The sequence below is a fragment of the Anoplophora glabripennis genome, unplaced genomic scaffold (assembly GCF_000390285.2).
Source record: "Anoplophora glabripennis isolate ALB-LARVAE unplaced genomic scaffold, Agla_2.0 scaffold253, whole genome shotgun sequence".
NCBI classification, from domain to species: domain Eukaryota; kingdom Metazoa; phylum Arthropoda; class Insecta; order Coleoptera; family Cerambycidae; genus Anoplophora; species Anoplophora glabripennis.
In genome coordinates, this window is record NW_019416337.1 from 311,393 (window position 1) to 336,883 (window position 25,491).

The window sequence follows — 25,491 nt, forward strand, 5'->3', positions numbered from 1 at the left end:
ATTAAAATCCTTGTATTCACTCCACAGTAGCTTTAAGCTTTATATTAAATATGTTTATAAACAAACTCGTGTTTAAAAGGTCAGCTTAAGAATGCAGAGTTTAAACGTAAATGTAAAAAAGGGCAAAACACCTCCAGAGCATCTAGAGGTTAATATCGAATTTGCCTTATTTTCATAATTTCATATCAAGTTATATCCTTAGAGCATGTACTAGTAGATGCTCTAAGGTTATATCCGTATATTATGATACCTTTGACACGATTAAGAAAATACACAGAAACGTATGCGGCTACTAAAAGTGTAGGTCTCCATTTAGCGGGAAAATGCGACATTTACTTAAAACTTTGATCTACTAACCTTAAATGTTTTTCTTTTTTATGTGTTTTGAATACTATTTGTTGTGCTAGGTTTTGGTTGAATATAAGTGCTATAAAAGATAACTAAATTCTGATATGTCCCAGAAAAGTATAACGTAAGAGTATTGTTACAACGAAACCATTTTTTTAAATATATATTTCTCGTTACAGTTCGTTTTTTACCCGTATTCCTAAAGAAAATTTGGATAGTTCTAAACAAAACGGGTACGTACTTTAATATTAATTATAAATTATGTATCGCATTTTAAGAATAATAAAATGTACTGTATTTATTAACAACTTTAAAAAGTGCAGTTCAAGTAATATTTTGTACAATAATTATCCTAATACATGTGCATATAGGGTCAATTTATCGGATTCGAGAGAAAGAAAACGAATCAGAACGTTAAGTAGTGATGATTCAAATGAGGATATGTAAGTTTAATATATTTTTTTAAATGTAAATCTAATTGTCAGTTTTAGATCTTCAAAATCTAACGATGAAGTAAAGAGAGAGAGCACCAGTGGTAAAACGGCTATTGGTACAATAAAATTGCCCGAGAATAGGTAACTTCATATTTTATTTATTTTTTTATTTAATAAGGTATTTCGACCATTTACTAGATGTTTTTACTCTTAAGCCTCAGTACTTCATCAAAAATTCTTTGTCTTAGGGGTTAACTTATTACAAATCTGATAAAAAGGTAATATAAAATCGTAAATATAAAAATAATTTTGTTATTCAAAAAATTTATTGAAAACTCATTTTTTACTTGCATTGCGTCAATAAGCATTTTGTTGCTGAAATACAGTAAAGCATATCTTTGAAACTTATAAGACAATTACAATGTTTTTAAATACATCCCCATACATATCTCTACACTTTTGAAGTTTGTATAATCCCTTGAGATTTCAAACGATCGCAATAATCAAAAATATGGTACTAATACACAAATATTTTCCCTCCCGTATAGCTTAAAGAGAAGAAGTGGAAAAAGATCACGTATTTTAAGCAGCGATGAGTCCGATGATGATGTGTAAGTAGAAAAAACATTTTTGAAACGAACTATCCTCTAAATAAAACACAGTTCTAGTTCCAAGCAATTGAATTTAAAGGACGAATGTGTTAAATCAGAAGTTCAATCTCCACAGAAGAGAGATACCAATAAACAGGTAGAAGATGTAAGTCAGGATGAAATAAAAAAAGAAATAGAAAGGCAGGATGATGCAGCGAGAGAAGATTATCAAGATGTTGATAAAAATGAAATAAAATCACCCGATAAGCCAAAGATAAATAATTTAATATTTGGTAAGAGAAACTTTAGCTAATATCATTAAGGAGGTTTATCGGGTACTGGGGTATGTCTAAAGTCTTACGAGAGTTTCTGTAGATTCGCTAGTGACTAAAGTAGTAAGCCTTTACATTTGGCAACGTTGGCTATCAAGCATATGGAGGTTAAGTTAGTCAACAACAGCAGTTTGAAGGAGAATTATTATAAATTATTTTTCTTACAAGTACCTAATCGATTTCTATGAGCTGTTGCGCATTCTAAGTGAAAAGACCAAAAAAAATTTGCGTTCTCATAAGACTTCGTACTAAATCATGAAAAATTATTTTATTAATATCTCGTCTCTTAGGTATCCAATCTAGTCATATTTTTTTTGAGGATTTTCTTCATATTAATAAGCTTATATTAATTTTTTTATGAATATTTGTTTGTCATTTCCAAATCAGATAAACCTCCTTAAGTTGTAAAAAAATTCTTTGAAAGTAGAAGTATGTTGTATACAACTATATTATAACATGGTGTTTCATTTTTTAGAAGCCAGAAAATGTACATTTTTCTTATGGCAATAATATGCTATCTATTATTCCAAAATATATTTTCAATTCTCGTGAAAGTGCTCTTTATCTTGTGCAACATTAAACTATTACTTGTATAATGTCATTAGTTTTAGTAGTTTTATTTTTAACTTAAAAATGAAAAGAAATGGTCTTGTTTAGAAACATTTTTTATAGGAAAACAGAAAACCAGTGATGATAAAAAGAAGAGCACTTCAAATGTATACAATCCCAATCAAGTTAATTATGATCCAATTAAACATGCGTCTTGGAAATATAAGGAAAGGTAAGCATTAGTGTTTTGTCCCAGTTTACTGTTTTTGGTGCCTTATTAAACCAGTTTTCTTTGTATTTTTACATGTATTATGATTTGTAGGTATTACTTATTTAACTTGGGAAAAAATAATTTTCATTAGAATAGTAAAGAATAGTGTCCAACTTTCTTTTGGAAAAAAAAATACATTTTTTATTGATTTCTGTAACTAAAGTTTCAGCGCAATTACAAAAAAATAATTTTTATTTTAGAGTTCCATATAGCGCTTTGGCTAGAACATTGGAAGAAATAGAAGATGTTTCAGCAAGATTAAAGATTATTGAAATATTGAGTAACTATTTTAGATCTGTAATAGTTTTAACTCCTGAAGATTTATTACCTAGTGTATATTTGTGTTTGAATAAACTAGCCCCTGCATATGAAGGTAAGTGATTTTTGTAGAGTGCCAGACGTGAACTGATTCCATCATCCCTTCATAATGCACTTATTCAATTTCTAAACCCCTTAAAACCGTACTGCACTGGACCCATGACGGGCAATGATGTATTACTTCGCATTGAATATGATCCTACTATAGTTATTTATTTTCATTTTATATTTTGTATATTTTTAAATAAAACATTGATCGATTCAGGTCTGGAATTGGGGGTAGCTGAAACCAGTTTAATGAAAGCCATAGCGCAGTCTACTGGCAGAAGTATGGCTCAAATTAAAGTGGATGCGAAAGAAGTGGGGGATCTGGGAATTGTCGCTGAAAAATCTAAGTCTAACCAAAAAATGTTATTTAAACCAGCGAGACTCATGGTAAAGGGAGTATTTGATAAATTAAAAGACATCGCAAAAATGACTGGTCAGTCGGTTAGTATAATTAAATATTAAATAACTTAAAAATTAGGTGAATGATAGTCAGTCTGCTTCAATTAATTAAAATAATTTTTGGATTATATAAAGTGTAAACAAATTAAAATTATCTTATAGTAACATAATATAACAATGCGATATTATTCTAAAAATGTATATATTTTAGTCGCAAACCAAAAAAATTGAGAAGATCCAGTCGATGTTTGTCGCTTGCCAGGATTCCGAAGCTAGGTTCTTAATTCGTTCTTTGGCAGGAAAATTGAGGATAGGCCTTGCGGAACAATCAGTGTTGCAAGCGTTAGCTCTGGCTTGTGCCATGACTCCTCCCGGTCAAGAATATCCCCCTAAAGAACTTAATGTGGCTAAGAAAATGTCTGCGGAATCATTTAAAACGGAATATGACAGTTTGGCACTAATATTAAAAACAGCTTATTGGTAAGTTCATCAGATTTTAATAAACACTGGAATCTAGTACACATAATAAAAAAAGTGATTATTTTGAATTACGAAGGTTTCACCAGTTTTATTGCCCAACATTCGGTTGGCAATGCCCGTTTAATTCATCAAGATTATTTTTAAACTATATCTTCAGTCCAGATATTCAGTCATATGTTTCCATATTTCTATGTTTAAAATTACACTATGGATTTGAAATATCTTACCGATTATTTTTATATTAAAGAAGCTTTTTATTCATAAAAAAAATATATACAGGGTGTCCAATAAATAATATGATGTATGTCTGCTTTTGACGCGGATTTACATAGGTCGGTTGTCTATCTTCTGTCATAGCTCCACGTTGGGCGCCATGACGCGGATTTTGCTCGGTTTCACTAGCATATGGTGGAGTTGACCTACTTTTATCTTCCCGCAGCAAATTAAGAGGGGGGTAATAAACCCTCCAAATGGGTCCAGAAGGAGCTCTGGGACGATTCTGTTGGTAGCTGCGATGTCTGCGGAGCTTCGCGAAAATTTTTTGAAATATCGGTGAAAAGTTGAATTGTTTTCTTATTTTTGGATGAGAATTTCACAAATATTTATTTTTACTCACTGTATAATAAAAATAGCTTATTAGAATTAAATGTGTGTGATGCAGAAATTTGTTTTAGTGAGTGTCCAAGTTACGATAAAATAATACCAGTTCTATTACAACAAGGAATAAAAAAATTACCCGAATTTTGCAAATTGACACCAGGAATTCCTTTAAAACCGATGCTAGCTCATCCCACGAAAGGTATACAAGAAGTTCTGCAACGATTCGAAGGGCATAAATTTACGTGTGAATGGAAATATGATGGTGAACGAGCGCAAGTAATAAAATACTATCGTAATTATTCTTGCTCGTTATTAACATACATACTTTGTAGATCCATATAAATGGAAAGGCTGTGCATATTTTTAGTAGAAACCAAGAAAATAATACAACAAAATATCCGGATGTTATTTCTAGACTTGACAAATGTACGTCAGATGAAGTGAAATCATGTATATTGGACTGTGAAGCTGTAGCTTGGGACAGGGAAAAGAGTCAAATTTTACCTTTTCAGATTCTAAGTACCAGAAAGCGAAAGGTAGGTGTTTTATCCTGCATCTCTATACTTTTCAGAAATTTGAAGGCTATATCAAACTATTATCAAGATATTAAAATAGTATTATTAACCTTATCCTGTAGTAATAATTTCCACAAAATTAGTAACTTAGACGATCTAATTATCTATCTTTCCAAATCAAATTTTTTAATATAAATTTCATATGCTGAAAGAAAAAAGACGAACTTATAAATATTTTTTTTTACCCATTTTGATTTTCTTGTGGTTACCTTTCAACCTTTCTGGATAAAAAGGGGCCCACGTGAAATAAAAATAAGTTTCGCGTTCCGTGGAGTGAAGCAAGAACTCGATCGTCGCAAGCCACCCATATCCGCAAAATTACCAACCGCGAACCTAGAAAAACGCTGAACAACATGGCGCCCAACGTGGGGCTCGCTCCGAACGAAAATATGGCGCCCAACGTGGGGTTCGATCCGAACGAGAACAATATCAACAATTAGACCAAGGGTCGGCAACTGGCGGACCGCGGTCCAGATCCGGACCGCGGAAGGTAAAATACTGGACCGCCAAAAATTTTTTGAAAGTATAAATTACTCAAATAAATTATTTAAAAAATGTTTTTTACGTTTAAGTGCCAATCTTATCATTTTTTCTAGTATTTTACAATTGTGTGAGTGTGGGAGTTCTTAATGGTTAGTAAGCAGGTTAAATTTGAGTCCAAATTAAAATAAAAAAAATAATATGAATTTTTTTTTGGACCTCGTTAAAAATTTTCAAAAGTATCCGGACCCCACACAAAATTACTTGCCGACCCCTGAATTAGACGAACGCTTTTGTCTTGAATATCTAATTTATTGTTGCCTTGCAGGATGCAAATGAAGCTGAAATTAAAGTCCAAGTTTGCATATTCATGTTTGATTTACTTTACCTCAATGGTGAATCATTAGTTAAGAAGCCATTTATAGAGAGAAGAACTTTATTAAAACAACATTTTAAAGAAGTAGAAGGGGAGTGGTTGTTTGCTAAGAATTTGGATACTTTTACCATGGAAGAAGTACAAGAATTTTTAGACGAAAGTGTGAAAGGTAATTGAATTAAAACTAATTTTGTAATTCCCGGTATTTTTCTTGTATATGTATAATATCGACATGTTAACTGTTTTAGGCAACTGTGAGGGTTTAATGGTGAAGACTTTGGAAAAGGATGCTACATACGAAATTGCTAAGAGGTCACACAATTGGTTGAAGTTAAAAAAAGATTATTTGGAGGGTGTTGGGGATACTTTGGATGTTGTTGTAATCGGCGGTTATTTAGGAAAAGGGAAACGAACGGGAACTTACGGAGGTTTTCTATTAGCTTGTTACGATAAGGATAGTGAGGAATACCAAAGTATATGTAAGGTAATTCTGAAAATTACTAAATCTTTTCTAATGGTTAAAGTTACATTGATTTTCTTTTAGATTGGAACTGGATTTAGTGACGAAATTTTGCAGACACATTCTGAATTCTTGAAGCAGCATGTAATTCCTCAACCTAAACCTTATTATAGGTATGACCCATCTTTAGAACCAGACCATTGGTTTGATGCCGTGCAAGTTTGGGAAATCAAATGTGCGGACTTATCGCTTTCACCCGTACACAGAGCTGCACTTGGTATTGTAAGTATCTTTTATTTATGGGTATTGGTAAACCGAAAGCTCGTGTTTGTTACAAAATATTTTAAATTATAATACTCTTCACATTCTGATCGGTAAGTGTTTTTTTTTACACCTTAGATTAATTAAAATGTTGAGAAATCGTCGAAATTGGTTTACCCTGTAGATATAATAATTTGGATTTCTTATGTAAAATGTACTAACAAAATTTCTTTAACTTCAAGGCGGATCCAGAGAAAGGTATTTCTTTAAGGTTTCCAAGATTTGTAAGGATCAGAGATGACAAAAACGTAGAGGACGCAACGTCATCGCAACAAGTCGCTTATATGTATTCCAATCAAGAGCAAGTGAAAAATCAACAGCAAAACGTAAAGTTTACCGAAGAAGACTTTTACTAATCAATTTAAAATTCTTTTATATAAAAAATGTCCATCTGGCGATTATTTTATTTGTAAGTAAACGATTTTTATAAAATTTTAATGTCATTGTTCCTTTATTACAATCTGATTGAACATTGAAAATTATTTCAAGAAAATCTTTTTCATATAAAGACGTGATGGTGACGCGAATGGGGAAATGTCTTGGATTTTGACACTTTTGAGTGGTTGGGGAGGATCGAGGTAACGTGGCATTGTGTTTAAGAGGTTTATCATCCTCAGAAACGGGGTTGGAGGAGAATCGGTCGGTGGAATAGATCAGAGACGTGTGTAACCCCTTCTAGAGTTGGTTCTTCACCATTGGGGGAAGAGGGGGTATTAGGGTGCAGATGGCGGGACAATATGTTCTTGGGTTTATTTATTTCCCTTGAAAATGGGTGATGAGCTAGATGTAGCTTAAAATTTTTAATGCCACGTTGTGATTTGGACAAATTAAAGATGACGGCACTGTATCAATCCATAAAGTATTTACTTTATATACAAATAAATACATATTCGATAACAAGTATTTGAAAACAAATAAATACGATTGTTTGTTAGTATGCTAATGTTTTCTGGGTCACTGCTCATGATTCCGAAGTCAAAATTTAAAAATTCAAGGTGACGGGTCCAATATGGCGGCCAAAACTTTCAAAATCTAATTTAGTTGACAAAATTTGATGGAAATGGGTTCCTGCAGGATTTCGGGGTCATCGATCACGATTTCGAAGTCACAATTTGAAAACTCAAGTTGGTAGATCCAATATGGTGGCCAAAACCTTCGAAATCTGATTTTGTTGACAAAACTTAATGGAAATGGGTTCCTACTGGTTTTCGGGGTCGCCGGTTCAGGATTCTGAAGTCAAAATTTGAAAAATTCGAGATGGCCGAAAAGGTCGAAACATAGAACTTTGTGTAGATTGAAAATTACCTGTTTATCGTTACATTTTAACATTGTTGCGAACTAGATTTTTGAAATAATGCGTAAAATCTTGCAGATCTTTGCCATCGGCATTAGGATAAACGATATTTTAAAATGTCAATGCTTTTAATGAAATTAGAAGATATCATACAATTCTTACAAATTGCAAATTATATTATAAGCTGGCAAATGAACACGAATTTACGAGATAAATTTTGAAAAATTAAAAGGCATTTCATCTCAACTACTAGATTGGATTCCTCAGAAAGGATCTAGTAGTCTTCCTTAGACGCCTACTGCAGATGGTGAACTAACTAACTTCCTGTTTTGATGGAAGATGCAAGTGGAAGTCAGTTATTGCCAGCGATTTTCATCAAGTTTCGTCAAGAAAATCAGATTTCGAAAGTTTTGGCCGCCAAATTGGATCCGCCATTTTGAATTTTCAAATTTTGACTTCGAAATAATGATCAGTGACCCAGAAAACATTAGCATACTAACAATCATATTTACATTGTTTTCAAATACTTGTTATCGAAGATGTACTTATTGTATACAAAGTAAATAGTTTATGGATTGATACAGTGTCACCATCTTTAATTTGTCAAAATCGCCAAGTGGCATTAAAAAGTAGATGTCTAACCAAAAATTTTAAGCCCAAAATTAATTATTTATCTAAAAATTGAGAATGAAAATACCGTTAAATTAAATGTAATAATAATTTGATATTAAGAATGTTTATTTTAAAAATTTTATATCAAACAGTTTATACATTAACATAAACAGTGGTTATTTAACATTTAAAGAGTGGTTTAAAAAACAATGTGCTCACAGCAAATAGTACCAGACATTAACAGAGAACCAACGAAACATTATATTAGCGGCATTCTAAATCGCTTCACATTTTTTTACCTCTTTCTTTGTTATAATCTTTAAACGTTGCATATACAAATGCAGGACTTGCTTCTGTTACTTAATTTCTAAACAGGTATTTTGTCGTCCACTTGATCTGATTGTGTAACGAGCCAGAAGGACATACAAGTTCTCTCGGATTTTAATCGGGAAAATTTTATAGGCGATAGAACTCACAAGAATAAAAGGAAAAATTCATATGAACTTGTACCTATGTTTTAAATCTCTGTTTTCGAGATACGGGGTATTAAAGTTAATAAAAAAATGTCATGTTTTTTTTTAATTAATAAGTTATTCCAGGGGTGGCGCTAGCGCATTCTAAATAGATATTTTAATGAAAAATTTGAGCACGAATGAATAGGAACGATAAACGCATTTAATTTTTTTTTCTCAAAAAGTAAGCAAAATACACAAAACAAATGTTGAAGATAACAAATTATATCTTTCTAAAAGGTAATATCAAACTTATAAAAAAGCAATGGCGTGCTCAAATTTTTATTTAAAATATGTAGTTAGGATGCCCCATCGCCGCCACTGGAATAATTAAACTAAATCTAATTACATCAAATTAAGCCTTTTACTTTTTACTAAAATCTAGCCAAGTTTTATCAAAATCGGCAAAGTAGTTTTTTATATCCAGTGAAAATCGGTTATAACGACCTTCAAGGGACCGTTTGTTTATGGTTGTTATAACCGATAGACGTAATAAGCAATTACATATATTTTTAGAATTTTTATAGAAAAAGTGATAAATGAATGTTTAAGTATGTACATGTACTGCTTTGTGTTCAAAAGACCATATTTGGACGTAAAATTTCCTGCTCTTTCCAAATCCGCAATAAAAAATAGGGGTTCCCATTTAAAAAAACTTAACTTGGCCTTCAAATGACCTTGAAGGCCAAAGTCAAGGTCAAATCCAAAGTCACCATCAGTTAGCCAGGGAAAAATCCTTACACTTTTGTCTGGAACATTTTTTCCCAAAATGCATTCTTCGAAAGTTTTTCTGCCCTACCGGAACTTTTGGATAGCCCTGTATATAAAAATGCGTCGCTAAATCCGAAATCTCGTTGTAAATGGTATCTTAGTAAACGATATTTTTAATATGGTAATTCTTCAGGATTAAATCGGGACTTCCAAATTCCGTCGTTATATCCAATATGTCGTATAAAGCAATGTCGTTATAATCAACTGTATTTCAAAAATAAAAAAGTTTTATTAATTTTAACACCTTGTATTTTGAAAACGAAGCTTTAAAACAAACAAGCTCATTTGAACTTTTCTTATTTCTACAAGTTCTATTGCTTGTTACATTTTCCCGATTAAAATCTGAGACAATGCATATTTATTTCTGAATATTTAGCACTGCCAACATTTTGGCAGAATTCCTTTTCCATGGCTACAACTACAATTGAAAAAAATAACAAATAATTACAGTTTAGAAAACACATTTTGTATCAGAAGATATAATATTTTAAACTAAACTAAAGAAGAAATTAATTTATAAGCAGTGACAACGCGTAAATTAAAGTGATCATATTTTTTATAATGAATTGTGAGACCCATATTGTTTTTAGGGGACGATTTTTAGGCCCACATAGAGAGCCTTCATGGCAAATAAATTTTGAACAAAATTTGCGAAATAAAAAATGAAAATAGCAGTGGCAGATCCTGAGGGCTTAAAAAGGGACTTATTTTTCTTAAAAATTTGAAAAAGTGGGATATTAATATTAAATTAAAATTTGGATATGAAGAAAAATTAATTTTGCAAAATATAAAGCAATTATTTTGCAAATATAATGTACAACCCTTTTTTAGACCTTGGGGTTTTTTTATTTCGCAAACATTTAAAATTTTTCATCCCTAAAGTTTTCTCTTAATTTTCGCGAACCGTTAGTGTCTGTAAGAAGTTACGAATGGTAAAAACAGCCGTCTTTGTGTTTCACAATTTAAAACCCTTTATACTAGAACGGGTATAATTAACCCCTCATCTTTGTTAATGTCTGATGTGTTATACCACTTAAAGCAATTTCTGCTCACGCTACAAATGTAAACGTTACATAAAGTGTATCACAGAACTATCAGAAGTACAAATAGGTATACAACTACAAATAATTTTGGGCACGGAAATGCTGGTACATTATTTAAGAGACACGTACATATTATATCCTAGCCATATAATATGAAGCAAACATTTTATATATTTAAGTGCGTTATGGGGATTTATGCATATAAAAATCTTTGTTCTCAGGAATCGATTAACTAAAATGTAATACTTTAATCCATTTTTGTTTATTAACCTGAAACTGGTATGAAAATATTGAAATACATAAAAGTATAAAATTAATTAACAAACTAGGTGTAATAAACACTCATACTTTTGATCACAATTTTAACATATGTACTATATAGATTACGATTGAATTGTTCACTAATTTCTAGTATAAAACTTTATATTCTAAGTGATATTCATATTTCCCAAGGGGGATAAAAGGTATTTCGTCCGTTTCCAAGCAAAGTATCGAAAATTTATTATACAAAATATTACTGTTAATAAGCCGTTAAGTTTTTTGTTCAGTAGTCGATTCTCTAGGAGTATGAAGATTATAGCCAAATGACCAAAATTTATGTTTAATGCGGCATAACGCATTTTTAAAATGTAGCAGATACGATACTTTGTCTGGAAACCTACAATTTTAACCCGACACTTTTTATGAAGAACAATGTACCTAAATGTGTCGTTTTGGTTTTCCCAAAAATGAAAAAAATGTTAAACAGAATAAGTTATTGAGAAGATTATTTATTATAAAGCATAAAAAATGCTTTTATTTTGATTATTGTTAATTACAAGAAAAAGATTTAGTACCTTTAATGAAGCATAATTTACATTTTGCAACCATAAGATAATTCTGAAGGAAATTGGTGGCTGCTAAATATTGAAGTAATCATATTTTGATAATGAAGCATGAGACCCATACTATTTTTTACAGTAGGTATTGTTTTTAGAGAATAGAGAATTTTTGTTACAAAAAAATTTTAAACAAAATTCGCAAAATGAAAAAATAAAAGGTTTTCTCCTCAAGGTCTTGGAAGATTGCACATATGAGCAAAATATCTTTGTTCGAAATCAACTGATTAATAGAATGAGGTATTTTTATTTGATAGTAACATTACATTTTTCAAACACCATAGCTTCTACTGTTAAGAAAAATTTAAATCTTGTGAAAAATTAGAAAATATATATTTATACAGGGTGTCCCGAAATTAATGCAACAAAATTTGGTCACAGATTCTTAAGACAAATGTGGTCCCCTCCTTTGAAATTACAGCCCCCTGAAATCCGCCCCTAAGAATAGTCTTTTTTTTATATTAGCGGTACCCTGTTGTACGAGAATTATTAAATTTGATACACCATGGTTTTATGACATGTGAAATCTGATAGTGCTATGCTTTTTAGCAGGGAATCCCCTTATGACAATTTTTCCTGGGCCCCGTTTGGAGCCAAAAAAATTTGGTCGTATATTTAAATTTCTTAAAAATTATGATTCCGTTAGAAAGCCAGTAAATTTAGAAACTTTTTTGTCACCTGATACTTTTTTCGTAAAACGCAATGTTTTCGAGAAAAAATATCAAAACGTGATCGAATGCATATTGTGATTCGCCATTTTTCTTAAAAACATTGCGTTTTACGAAAAAAAATATTGAGGAAAAAAAAGTTTCTAAATTCAATAGTTTTCTAGGGAACTAATAAATTTTAAGAAATTCAAATAGGCGACCAAATTTTTTTGGTTGCAATGACGGAGGCCCACAAAATAGTGTCTTTAGGGGGTTCCCCGCCAAAATGCGTAGCACTATCAGATTCCGCATTATAAAACCCCTGTGTACCAAATTTAGTGATTCTTGTACAACAGGATTCTGAGCTTTAGGGGCAGATTTCAGGGGACTGTAACTCCGAAAGAGGGGGCACTTCGCAAAAATAAAAAATATGGGTCCCCTAATTTTATCTTAAGAATCTATGATCAAATTTTGTTACATTAATTTCGGGACACCGTGTATGTACAAGTTGATTGTGAAAAAATAAGTATTTTGCAAATATGTGTGCAAACGTTTTCGAGACCTCAGGATTGGTAGCCCCCTATTTTATTTGCTACATTAGATATACAGGGCAACTTAAAGTGGTCATATTTTGATAATAAAGCCTGGGATTTGTACCATTTTTTTAGGGAATGATTAAATGATTTCTAGGTCCACAAAGAGAACTTTCAGGAAGAAAAAATTCGGAAATTTGTGAAATAAAAAATGAAGTCAGTGGTTGCCTACCTATTTTTTCCATAACTTCATAGGTACAAACAGCCCCTTTTTTAGTTTTCGCAAAATTAATATTTTTTACAAAGTTAACAGCATTACGACATTTGAAAAATAGAATGTTAGTGTCAAATTAAAACTTAAATAGAAAAACAGGAAAAAAACTTAATTATGCAATAAAATTACACAAACGTGTGTGAAACTTTTTATTTTCTTGATAATAGCAAATTTTTTCCACATAAAAGTTTTTTCTTGTGAGCATAGAAATCATTCCCCAAAAAATGGTGTGGGTCCTATGCTTTAGTATCAAAATATGACCATTTTTAATTTTCACTAGTGGCCACTGCTGCATAAGAGGGCCCGACTAATTGTTGACATTCCTGATAGTTTTAGAAGTTAGGCCATCGGCGGTCAGGGGGCAGCACAATCGACATCGTCAGAACTAAAAAAGCATGGCTCAAAAAGAGGCAAATTGTTACTTAAACTGTTATAGGATAATTTCTTATAAATGTTAATGATAAACGCATAATTTGTTATATCTGAGGGCGTAGATGCAGCGCCCCCTGGATCCTGACAGCCCACAAACGTCAAAATTTTTTTACACGAGTCAACCCCTGTATCTGAAATAAGTTTTTTATTTCACATATTTCATTTGAAATTTATTCATGATGAAAGATCTCTCTGTCAGCCTAGAAATCATCCTCAAAAAAAACTACATGGATTCCTTTTTAATTGCCAGTGTTGCGAGAAACAACTATTCTGCGGACTATATGCCCCGACTGGCATTGAATTATACTCGCAACAGCTAGGATCGTTAGTTTAACCCATCAGGCACAGACAAGTTTCGGACTTATTAGTCCTCATCAGTCTGTCATAGGTGAGACAACCGACGAACGATCCACTGATTGAACCATTTCGGCTCCGTGTACTATATGGTTTACACCTTTCATTTTCAAATTACGATTAATTTTCTCCAGCTGCCACCTTTACAAATTTCCACTCAAATACATGTATATAATCTGTCAACAGCACCATATTGCAGGACCTGCATTTGCTGGTGTAGAGAATATTTTCTCATACACAAATGATATCCTGTTACTAATTTTTAAAGTAAAATTTTGCGAAATCATAAAAGTATAAATAGTGCGTAACTAAATTTATTATCTCATAATTTGGTAACTAAAAATTTTAGATTTAAAAATGTGTTGATCTTAAAATCAGATCTGTATTTTTTTACTATACTAATTAGATATTAAAAAATTATTTATGCAAACACTTGGCATTCTAATTATTACTGATATGACGGCTTCCTAAGTGTCTCACTTAAGACTGCAAGGGAGGGAGGGTTATTTGCCACTTTTGAACAAGCGGCAGCGCAAATTACAAATTTCTTTACACCAAAAAGCAATTTGAGTTTCAAACTAAGTCCATTTTATAGAAAATCTGTGTTAACATGGGGGAAAGTCTGTTACTTGTGCTTTAATTCATACTTACAAGGAGAAGGCAAGGTAATCGGATTTTTATAGTTATAGTTATATTTCGTTTGTTCATAATTTTCGAGATAAGAAAAAGAAAGAAAGCCTTAAAAGTTTCTGCTTCCCGTGTTTCTATGATAACTACCATTCCGGTTCATGCCACATGAAGAATATTGCTAGATATACAGGGTATAGCAAAAGTACAGGAACGGCAGAATAACTCGACGGGAGAGCACTTCAGAGAAAAATGTTAAAATACAAAAGTTTCAGGATTTCTCCCTGGCTATCCGATGGTGACCTTGTCATTGACCTTGAAGATCATTTCAAGGTCAAGTGTGATTTTTCAAATGGGATCCTATACTTTTGACCTCAGAAATGAAATGAGCAGACAATTTTACGTTCAGATATGACCTTGAGTGACCCCTCCCATTTGACCTTGGGGCCTCTACAAGGTCAAACTAAGAAAAGTACAGGAACGGCAGAATAACTCGGGGGGAGAGCATTTCAAAGAGAAATGTTCAATACAAAAGTTTCAGGATTTTTCCCTGGCTATCCAATGGTGACCTTGACATTGATTTTTGTATATAACATTTTTCTCTAAAATGCTCTTCCGCCGAGTTATTCTGCCATTCCTGTACTTTTGTTAGTTTGACCTTGTGGGGACCCCAAGGTCAAAAAGGTGGGGTCACAAGGTCATATCTGAACGTCACATTTTCCGCTCCTTTCATTTCTGGGGTTGAAAATATAGGGCCCCATTTGAAAAATCACATTTGACCTTGAAATTATCTTCATGGTCAATGTCAAGGTCACCATCGGATAGCAAGGGAGAAATCCTGAAACTTTTGTATTTAACATTTTTCTCTAAAATGCTCTCCCGCACAGTTATTCAGCCGTTCCGGTACTTTCGCTATACCCTGTATATAAGTAGTTATTATAATATTTCGTTTGTTCATGATTTTCGAGGTGAGAAAAAGAATAAAAAAAACATGATGCGTTTTGAAGGGGGAAAAAAATGTAGCGCAACGAGACTCGAACCAGCGACCTCGTAGCTGTCGGACTCGAACGCTACCAACTAGGCCACACTCCCAGTTGAAAAATGTGTCGCATCTAATGGATTTAGCTGGCAGGTAAAACTTCAAAATCGATTATCTCGGTAATTTATGAACATTGCGTCGAACTACTTCGGAGAATTCTTATTCAAGTTCCAAACTACACGTACCATAAATATTAAAAATTACAAAAATCCGATTACCTTGCCTGCTCCTTGTTAGACAAACTGTGTAATAAAATCTATAACAATATATTGCTGGTTGCCTATTTGCTATAGCGCCCTTTTAACACAATTTATTTGTAAATATCAATTTCCATTTTTATAATTATTTTGATAAATCAGTGATTACAAGCCACATGACTATTGAGCTTAGGCAACCAACATTGTACGATTGGCACAGTTAACTAAAAAAATCCCTTATTTATTTCTCTTTTGATGACGATCAATATTAATGATTCGTTTACAATGAATAATGACAAACCGTTGCATCTATGCTACAGATAATATAATCGTCGAATGCTTGAATAAAATGTTGTGAAAATTACACCAATCACCAGCCGGTGAAACAGACTGTTGTGTTTCTATGTAAACTTGATCTTATTGTTTTAATTTTACTGAAATTTAATTACCAACGTGAAGGAAATAAAATTACTGTTCCGAACAAAATGACTGGTCATGTGGCTTGTAATCATTTATGAAAGTGCATTCAACGAAGGTGAATCCTCGGTATTATAAACACAATGAGCTCTATCTTTTGAGGTGAATTTAAAGTAAACGAGTCAAAAATTAAGAGGGCTCTATAGCAAATAGACAACCAGCAATACATTTTTATAGATTTTACTGCACAGTTTGTCTAAATATGAATTAATGCACAAATAACAGACTTTCCTCCATTCTAACACAGATTTTCTATAAAATGGAGATAGTTCGAAACTCAAATTACTTTTTGCCAGAGAGAAATTTGTAATTTGTATCTTAAATTACAAATTTCTTTACACCAGAGTCATTTGAGTTTCAAACTGACTCCATTTTATAGAAAATTTGCGTTACAATGGGGAAATGTCTGTTATTTGTGTATTAATTCATATTTAGTCAAACTGTGTAATAAAATCTATAAAAATGTATTGCTGGTTGCCTATTTGCTAGAGAGCCCTTTAAAAAGATTCAACAAGTGTTACAGTTTTAAGTAGGACACTGTATATGCCAATAAAGAACGAAATTGTTCTGTAAATCTTATAAATTTAAATTAACAGTCGATCTCAAATTCTGTTCTAAGATGCCACACAACACTCTTGGCAATCCACGATGTAATATGTTTCCCAATGAATTAATTATCATTTAATACCATATTTAATACGATACGTTTAGAAGTAGGAGTTTTATTGTTATCCGTAAGTACCTAATTACATTTTGTTCTTTTAATATAAATAAATTTGACTGAATAACAGTGCAATATGAAAGGAAAAAATAAATACAAAATAAAAATTATAATTTTATGTTGGTAAAATAAAATAAATAACATTTGTATATTAATCACTTCTAATAGAACGGCCAAAGTAAATCGCGAAACATATTACTTGCACATTCTAAGGGGGGGCCTATTACAGGGGCAAAAAAGAAGAAGCAATTAATTGCAGCGGGTCTTCGCCCCTGGCCCCCTGTCCTGTCATACGTATTCTAGTGGCGATCGTTTGCCCTTACATCTCCTTTCCAAATACCTTTCTAACAGTTTCTTAAATTCAGAAAAGATCCATACCGACGATGTTAGCGCCGTCAAAAATGCCATATCTGTAAAAAAATCGTTTGTTAATGTCAAACTTCATGTAAAATCTACTTATAACTAAGGCAGGACATTTTTAGTTCGTTTCCACTAACGTATGGCTGGGTAGGTACGCCACGCCGCCGCGCTGCTAGGAATAACAAATAAAACAGGAATCGGCAATAACCCGCATTCTAGTGACAGCAGTAGATAGGTAGTATCTGGTAGTTGCGTCGCAGCATATCAGATTTGTATTTTGTTCTTTCTTCATCGATGATATTCTTTCTGCTTTAAAAATATAAATACATAGGTATGTCGAAATTAAGTCCTAACAAACAACTGTTTCTGCACGCATTACATTTTGTAACAGAAACAATTCATCGGTGTTACCCAAGTAGTACAGTCATTTCACCTCCGAATTCTTTGAAACTGAACCGATCGACTTGGAATTTCGCAGATAGTTAGAGAAAAGGTCAATGAACATTAGTGACATAGCGCCGATTGATGTTTCCACCCTGTTGGGGGTTGACACCCCTTCTCGGAGGTGGAAATATTTTTTTCAAAAATAACGCTGGAACTCGATAGAGAAACAAATTCTGAGCAAAAAATATTCGAAGAATTTTTTCGAGAAATTAATTGTTTTTTAGTTATTCACGATTGAAAACTTGGAATTTTGAGTGAAAAAAAAAAACACTTTTTTAAAGTATTTTTCGCAAATAACTCAAAAACTAGTCATTTTTTTATTAAAAAAAAGTGTAATGAACAAAAATGTAGCTTGTAAATAAACAAAGAAAATAATTTTTTAAAAAATGGACGTCCTATATAAAGCGAAATATGGTTAGTGGTAGGGGACTTGTTTTGGAGGGAATACTCGAATCGTTGTATTCAACGTCAAATGACGGAAAAATTATTAATTTTACGTGTATAACGCTCCAGGAGTTTTTTTGTAGTACTCAAAAAGACCTTCAAAATGAGCACTTATAAAAGTTAATTAGAGCAAAATTGATGGAGTTATCGTCAAAAACAGATGGGTTGCTCATATTTTTTAAGGAAAAATGAGCAGTAAATGCTGTACCATTTCCATTAGAATTAAAATTAATCATAGACCCTTTAGAATTAGTTTTGTTTCAGTGTTTTTCATACGATCCTGAAGTTAGACCGGTTTAGAATGCATATTTTTTTAATAATGTACGGTAAAAGTTGAAAACGTATTTTTCATTATTCAAAAAAATTGCCTTATTTATATAACTCTGAGACTATGAAAGATGCGTAAAAAATGATAGACAACAAAAATGTAGTTTTTTTTTTCATCAAATATTTTGCTTTTTTTATTCCTATAGCATAAAAATAAAGGAGATATTGCCACGTGAAGTATCCATTTTAGTGAAAAAACGACCTGTCTCGAGCCCTTCGATCCTTTCCCTTTAAAAAATGAAGGACTTAAAAACTCTTGAAATTATCTTTAAAATGCTTTTTTGTAGCATACTATAGCTTCAAAATTAACCGAGTTATGGTAAAAAAACCAATGACATTTTTACGGAGCAAAATAGGCTTTCACATTTTTGGAGCAAAATGTTAGGATTCAAGTACACGTCAGCGTGTATAAAAGTTTATATGCAGCGTAGCAATTTTTTAAATTTTATTTTACATTAATATTGGTAAATGGGTAGTTTATAAGAGTTGAAAATGGCAAAAGTAAAATATTCTTTCATAAATATAAGGGAATTTTTATTTTAAATTATTGCACAATTATAGCATTCCAAGTTTTAAAACGTAATTTTTTATCACAGGGGTGATTTATAAGGGCTGAAGTGTTATGAGATACACATTCTTTCATAAGCAATGAGGGAATTTTTATTTTAAATTGCACCGTTAAAGCAATCCAAGCTTTTAAAAAGTAATTTTTTATCATTTTTGTCAATACAGGAGTGGTTTTTAGGGGCTGAAATTGAAAAATTCTTTTATTAAGTATAAGGTAACTTTTATTTTAAATAATTGCAAATCTTTAAAAAGTAATTTTTTATCATTATTGCATATGGGTAGTTTTTAAGGGTTAAATAAAGGGTCAAAAAGATCAAATATATCATAAAACATGTTCGAGAACATGGAACATTATTTAATCTTTGTACTTGAATAAGATTTTTATCAATAAAACGCTTAAAACTTAATTTTTTCAATTTTTTTCACAGAGGGGTAGTTTTTTCCCCTAAAAAAACAAAAAGCGTCAATCGGGCTTATGTCACTTTTAAACTTGAGCCTAAGATGAGCCTTATTCTAAATTTTCATGCAAATCCATGCAGTTTCAAAGAATTTGGAGATTACAGCTGATTTTCAGCATCATGACTGTACTAAAGGCAGTTTTTCTTAAAAGCCCCGTAAAAGTATTCGTCAATTCCACCACCAGTGTCCTGGCATTCCAGAACCTCCACAATACATTCTTACACAATGGGGGACATGGTTAGAGGCATCATTTTATTTTTTAAACATTTTCAAAAAGTAAAATCCGTAATTTTACAATTCGATGCCAAAGAATCCGCTGTGTATTCGGAAGAGCCAAATAAAATTTCAAGATAATCGAGTTAAAGCAGAGTTGGAAAATATTCACAATAATTACATTCCAATTGAGGACGCTATAAAAATCTTACAAAATACTGCATTATCGTTAGATAAATCACTGCAAATAGTAGATGACATTCAAACAGTGCTATATGCCTTAAGTGACGAGAAAAGTGTTTGCGCCAGACAAGTTTGACAATGTTTTAAGAAATCCAGATTTCTCCAGATTAAGACACCTCCATAGCAATTGTGCTCCCACGGATTCCTTAACTGCTTTTAGAGATTACTTCAAATATGTACCTATAACGTCATTAGATATCGACCAATCGTTTTCGTTATATACAATTTTTTTTCTCCGTTACGGACATCGCTTAAAGAATTATAACCTTGAATTTATTAATTTAGGAAAAAATATAGAAGAAAATTAAGCATATGCAATGTACTAAAAATACTAACAAAAACAATTTTGTTACTTACCCCATGCTGTAAGAGCTTCCGTCTGAAATATTTGCTGTAACGGGGGAACGTATACCACCAGCATCTGTCCAACCACCGACAAAGTGACAGCGATCAAAAACATTTTGTTGGTAAACACCCCTATCTGAAATACGCTTTTTGTTTGTGATCGGCAAGAAAGGGCATTCCACATATCGAAAAACACAAAGCAAGTGAATGTCATCGTCGTATCTCTCGCTGTAAGGCCTTCTGAACTCCTCTGAAATTGTAAAGATTTCTTCAGTACTGAAAAACGAGATTTGACAGCAATGTGTGACATAACTCTCAATGGGAAATGTGCTCGCGGCTAGCACACAGATTTATTTGAGGTTATACATGAAATTATAAAAAAAAGTTAAAAAAAATCCGTTCAATTCAATTAATTCAAGACGGAATTTCAGAAAACACATTTATGCGAAAGTATAAGAAATTGAAAATTAAATTTTAAAATACTGTGATCTTAAAAATTTGGATATAAAATAAGGTGTGCTTACCTCTTTCTGGAAAACCCACAGAGTGCCAGCAATTATGAATAGAGCAGATAGTAACACGTTGACGATAAGTTTCTTGGTAATCATGGGTTCCTTAGTATCTCTTGGGTTTTGTTTGAGGACATCCTCCTCTACAGGTTCCACACCTAAACTTTGTGCAGGCGGTCCATCCATTATAATATTAATCCATAAAATCTGAAAATCGGGCAATCAATAAAAAATACACGCTCGACAAAGCTGTTACGTACTTGCATAGCGTTGAGTGGATTTGGCATGTCCAAGAACGTCGATAGTGCTATCAGAGACAGTGCGGCTATTGATGTGGACAATTGAAACCTGACGAAGTTCCTGATGTTGTAAAATATACTTTTACCTTCTTCTATAGCAGCTCTGAAAAAAAGAATTATAAATACAACAGTTGTAATTTTGATTATACGGTAGAATCTCAATTATCCAGGTCGACCGGGACCGAACCGTTGCTGGATAATCGAAAACACGGTTAATCGAAATAACGCGCAAACTCGCCAATTTTGCAAAAAATAAGAACTTTATTACACACAACCTATTACATACACATGTACATAAGTGCAATAGAAAATAAAAAGGGTGATACATATGTATGAAGAAATTTTGCACGTGCAGGAACGAAATGCTAGAATGCGTAGGAAAATAATACATACGCGACAAATAAGCAGAGATTTGTCATTGTTCTTATTTTTGAGCGCTTTTTTCACCCCGCGCCGGATAATTCGCTCATGGATAGCGGATACATCGCATCACAGGAAGAATTCGCCGCACGGATTAGCGATGCACGGATAATCGAGGCTCTACTGTATTATTTGTTTTTGTCCACAAAGTTGTTAGCTTATAATAATTTCTAATAGAGTGTTTGTCACCTTTATACATATTACAATAAAATTTTATGAAATTATTATTTAACTTGCAATTTAAAAAAAATACAAAACTGTAATGAATTTGGAGGACAACGATCAATATATTATAATATATNTGAAAAGACACCCAAAATGAAGAATTGAATATTACCAATAAATATAAAAGCTATTAGCATGTGAATTTTTCTATCGAATTATTCTTGATACAAAGAAAGATTTATTCTCATGACTGAAATAAGCATGTTGAATTAGAAAATCCACCCTTAAGCGCGCTCAGGGGGTGGAATCATCCCCAAAAATAGAGAATATCAGAAATAATTGTAAAAATTAAAAAAAAAATATATTAAGATAATTCAGGGTTAGGAAAATATGGATTAACTATTCGTAGTAAGTTTCAAGAAAAAACTACCCCTAAATAAGAGTTGTAGCCACCCCATTCTCAAAAAAATACAGCAAAATTCATTCTTATTTTAATTTTCCTATAGAATAAATCTCAGAAAAATTCATACATTTTCATGACTGAAATGGGCATGTTGACTTCGAGACTCTACCCTCAAGAGCTCTAAGGGGTTTTTTACGACAAGTAATTTGTATTTTTAAGTACTTTTTTTAATTCATTGCGATTTGTGAAAAAAACGGGCGAAAATCACAGGTTTTTTGTGGTCACTCTTTATGGAATGAAAGAATCCCATCCCAACTCACCGAGACAAAAAAAGACACATAGGGGCAACATCAATTGTTTTTTTTTTTAATATTTGAGGGGTTATTCATATTGATTAGGTGCCTGAAGGTCAGACTGCTAACCAAGAGTGTTATAAGGTTTTAACAACTGCTTGTAATTAGGGAAAAAAAAGGTGAGAAATGTAGAATTATTCGTGGATCCCTCATCAGTGCAATCCGCCAGCGCACATGGCGTTCTCTATCTAGATTTTTCTGACGAAGCACGGAATTGTCACATTGGAACATCCACCCTACTCACCTGACATAGCTCCGAGTGACTTTTTTTGTCCCCGAAAGTCAAGTCTGTTTTAAAGGGTTTGTTGAGGATTAAAAGAAAAAAACAGCAAAGTTCACGAACGACCTCGCAGAAAAGGGTCTTGCAGTATTACTTCCAACAAAGAAAGACACGTACAGAGCAGTGAAGAGATCGGGCAAGGTACTATATTGAAAGGGATAATATGAATATTAAGTAATTTTGTTAACGATTTTTTTTAGAAGTTCGGTTATTTATAGCCGCTTAGAAGTGGCTCAAAACAATAAATGCTAGTTATAGATAAATGTAATGAGTATTAGTTGTCTGCAAATAACATTATGCTGTAATATACTTTTTAAAAATCTTACATAATTGTGTAGAAATCGTCATCCACTAGAATCATGTCAGCTGCCTCTTTACAAACGTCAGTGCCATTTTTGCCCATAGCGATACCAATGTCCGCTTTTTTTAATGCAACTCCGTCGTTAACGCCATCACCGGTCATGCCAACAATATGGCCTGTTCTTTGAAGAGATTTCACAATGGACAATTTATTTTTCGGAGAAACCCTGTAGAAAACGGTGACTCGAGGAATGGCTTCATCGAGTTCGGTTTCTGTGAACGTGTCCAATTGCTCTCCCGACATTACTTGTGAAGGCAATACTTCAAGTCCTATTAGTTGGGCTGAAAATTAATTACAATTTCAAATGTATTTATGTAAATTCTTTTTCAGGTATTACGCCTTATAAAGGGTGTAACTTTTTATGGTAAGGTAAGGTAACGTAAAGGTTGGGAATAAATTAAATGGTGAATTTTTTTTTTTTTTAAATAAATTTTTATCATATGAGGTTATGCTCTAAGGATTTTCTTTTCCAAGCTATAGGGCGTTAAAAAGTTACAAAAAATTTAGTTTTTCTCCAATAACTTTCGAATATTATAAGATAATGGAACGAAATTTTAGCCTTAGGTTAATTTGATAATCCGCTAGTAACAGGAAAAAGATTCACTTTGTACGTTACTCAGTAGCGTGCATACAGATTGCACTGTAAGGTTTTTCGAAGAAAATTGTGGTAAACCACTGGTAAAAACACTTTTTTAATATTTTTTTATGAACCATTTTTTATTTTAAGCAAAATTACCCTCTTGCGTTTTATTTCTAGCTCTTGTAATTTTTCCGTAAATAAAACTTTTGTAAATATGTACCATTTTTTCCCACTGCTAACTAACATAGGAAAATAAAAATAACAAAAACATTATGAAGTATGCTTTGACTCAGCCACCGAACATGGTCAAATAAGCGTTGAAAAAAAGACTTTTGCATTGAAAATGATATTAAAAAATTAAATATTTTCAATTTTTTTAGTGCCCTGCAGCTTGGAAAAGAAAACCCGTAAAGCAAAACTTTATATGATAAATATTTCTTTCTTAAAATAATTCCGTTTACTTCCAAGTAGTCATTATCGTTCTGAACGGGCAGATACCGAAATACCAATGAAAAAAAAATGTATATTACGCAAACAAGACTTGCATCCTTTCCACATTTAAAAAAATGTACAAAATTTTCAACCAAGAGATCGTGCCAGAAGATTGGGGTTTTGTGAATAGATTAATGCTAATCGTCAACTAGTTCCAATAATGCTTTTTACTGACGAAGCTGATACATAATTAGCACTCTAACACATAATTTGCATGTATCATTATTTTTAGACGAGTTTTTAACGGAAACGGTTACTCCTAGAGACTTCAAAAAGGTGTACATTCTTAAGTAGAAAAGATAGGAAAAAATGTTTTTCTGTTCCGAAATAACATACACCGTGGCAAAAAAAAGTTGAAGCGATTTAAAAGGATCCTAATAGTCGCTTGTGGCACTCTCTGGGAGATACAGCCAATCATCCATAAAACTTGAATTTTCCGTCCCAAGAAACCTCCGCATACAAAATTTCATGAATTTAACTCAAAGTAGTCGAGAGTTATTAAAGAAAATGTAGTAATTTTTTTTAATTTGACATCCTGTATATCCTAAACGAAGCGTTTTCAGACCTAAGTTCATAGGAAATTTTTTGCTTAAAATTGAACGTAGAATAACATACTGAAGTATGTACATCTCCTGAAACACCCTGTATATCTCATTTTACTCACCTATAGCAACTGCTGTGTCCACGGAATCACCCGTAACCATTTTAACCTGCACTCCCGATTCCTTCAATATAGTAATAGCTTCCCTAACCTGCGGCCTAGGTGGGTCGCATATACCTACAATTCCCACGTAGACCAGATCCTGTAAGGTGGTACCTTTCGCCATCGACATAACCCTGAGTCCTTTTTTAGCGATTTCGTGCGCTTCCGCCATAAATTCTTGCTGCTTAGCTGCAGTCAAAGGCGTAACGTTACCGTTCCAACTATAAGAAGTACATTTAGGTAAGATTTTCTCTATCGCGCCTTTTACGAAGTAAACTTCTCCCTTGTCGCGGTCATATTTCGAGGAACACTTAACTGCCATCATTTTCTGTTCGGAACTGAAGGGGTACTCCTGCAGCCGCACGTAACGATCACCAACGTTATACATTCCGTGTTTCATGGCGGCGGCTAACAACGCGCCCTCAGTCGGTTGACCTAACAAAAGTTCGTTTATTATAGAAGCGTTATTACAAACCGCTCCAACCTAAAAAAAAATATACGTTAAAATGTACTCCTACATTTAGTTGTGATG

The 25,491-nt window shown here is 32.6% G+C and overlaps 2 protein-coding genes across 6 annotated transcripts in view; one reads left to right on the top strand and one right to left on the bottom strand.

Moving 5' to 3' along the window:
• The first annotated feature begins 357 nt into the window (after positions 1-357).
• Positions 358-7,013, top strand: LOC108912983 (DNA ligase 1). Of its 3 annotated transcripts, XM_018718422.1 has the most exons (16): positions 358-472; positions 528-581; positions 720-791; positions 840-923; positions 1,331-1,393; positions 1,445-1,665; positions 2,377-2,485; positions 2,725-2,897; positions 3,108-3,331; positions 3,501-3,769; positions 4,444-4,645; positions 4,702-4,905; positions 5,753-5,969; positions 6,049-6,284; positions 6,345-6,542; positions 6,764-6,937. In XM_018718422.1, the coding sequence occupies exons 1-16, from the start codon at positions 453-455 to the stop codon at positions 6,935-6,937; spliced, it is 2,520 nt and encodes an 839-aa protein (XP_018573938.1). In that variant the 5' UTR covers positions 358-452. The 3 variants fall into 3 exon arrangements, with proteins under 3 accessions (XP_018573938.1, XP_018573936.1, XP_018573937.1); XM_018718420.1 differs by lacking the exon at positions 358-472 and having other exon boundaries at positions 538-791; positions 6,764-7,013; XM_018718421.1 differs by lacking the exon at positions 358-472 and having other exon boundaries at positions 538-791; positions 1,451-1,665.
• Positions 7,014-17,093: 10,080 nt separating this feature from the next.
• The window catches only part of LOC108912987 (calcium-transporting ATPase type 2C member 1), a 47,016-nt gene continuing 38,618 nt past the window's right edge, over positions 17,094-25,491 (bottom strand). For all 3 annotated transcript variants that reach the window (XM_018718424.2, XM_018718426.2, XM_018718425.2), the window contains exons 7-12: positions 24,921-25,443; positions 23,150-23,465; positions 21,164-21,305; positions 20,919-21,110; positions 20,407-20,644; positions 17,094-17,402 (exon numbers count right to left, since the gene is read on the bottom strand). In XM_018718424.2, coding sequence (XP_018573940.1) covers positions 17,281-17,402; positions 20,407-20,644; positions 20,919-21,110; positions 21,164-21,305; positions 23,150-23,465; positions 24,921-25,443 — 1,533 coding nt within the window. In that variant the 3' untranslated portion in view covers positions 17,094-17,280. The remainder of the gene's footprint in view (positions 17,403-20,406; positions 20,645-20,918; positions 21,111-21,163; positions 21,306-23,149; positions 23,466-24,920; positions 25,444-25,491) is intronic.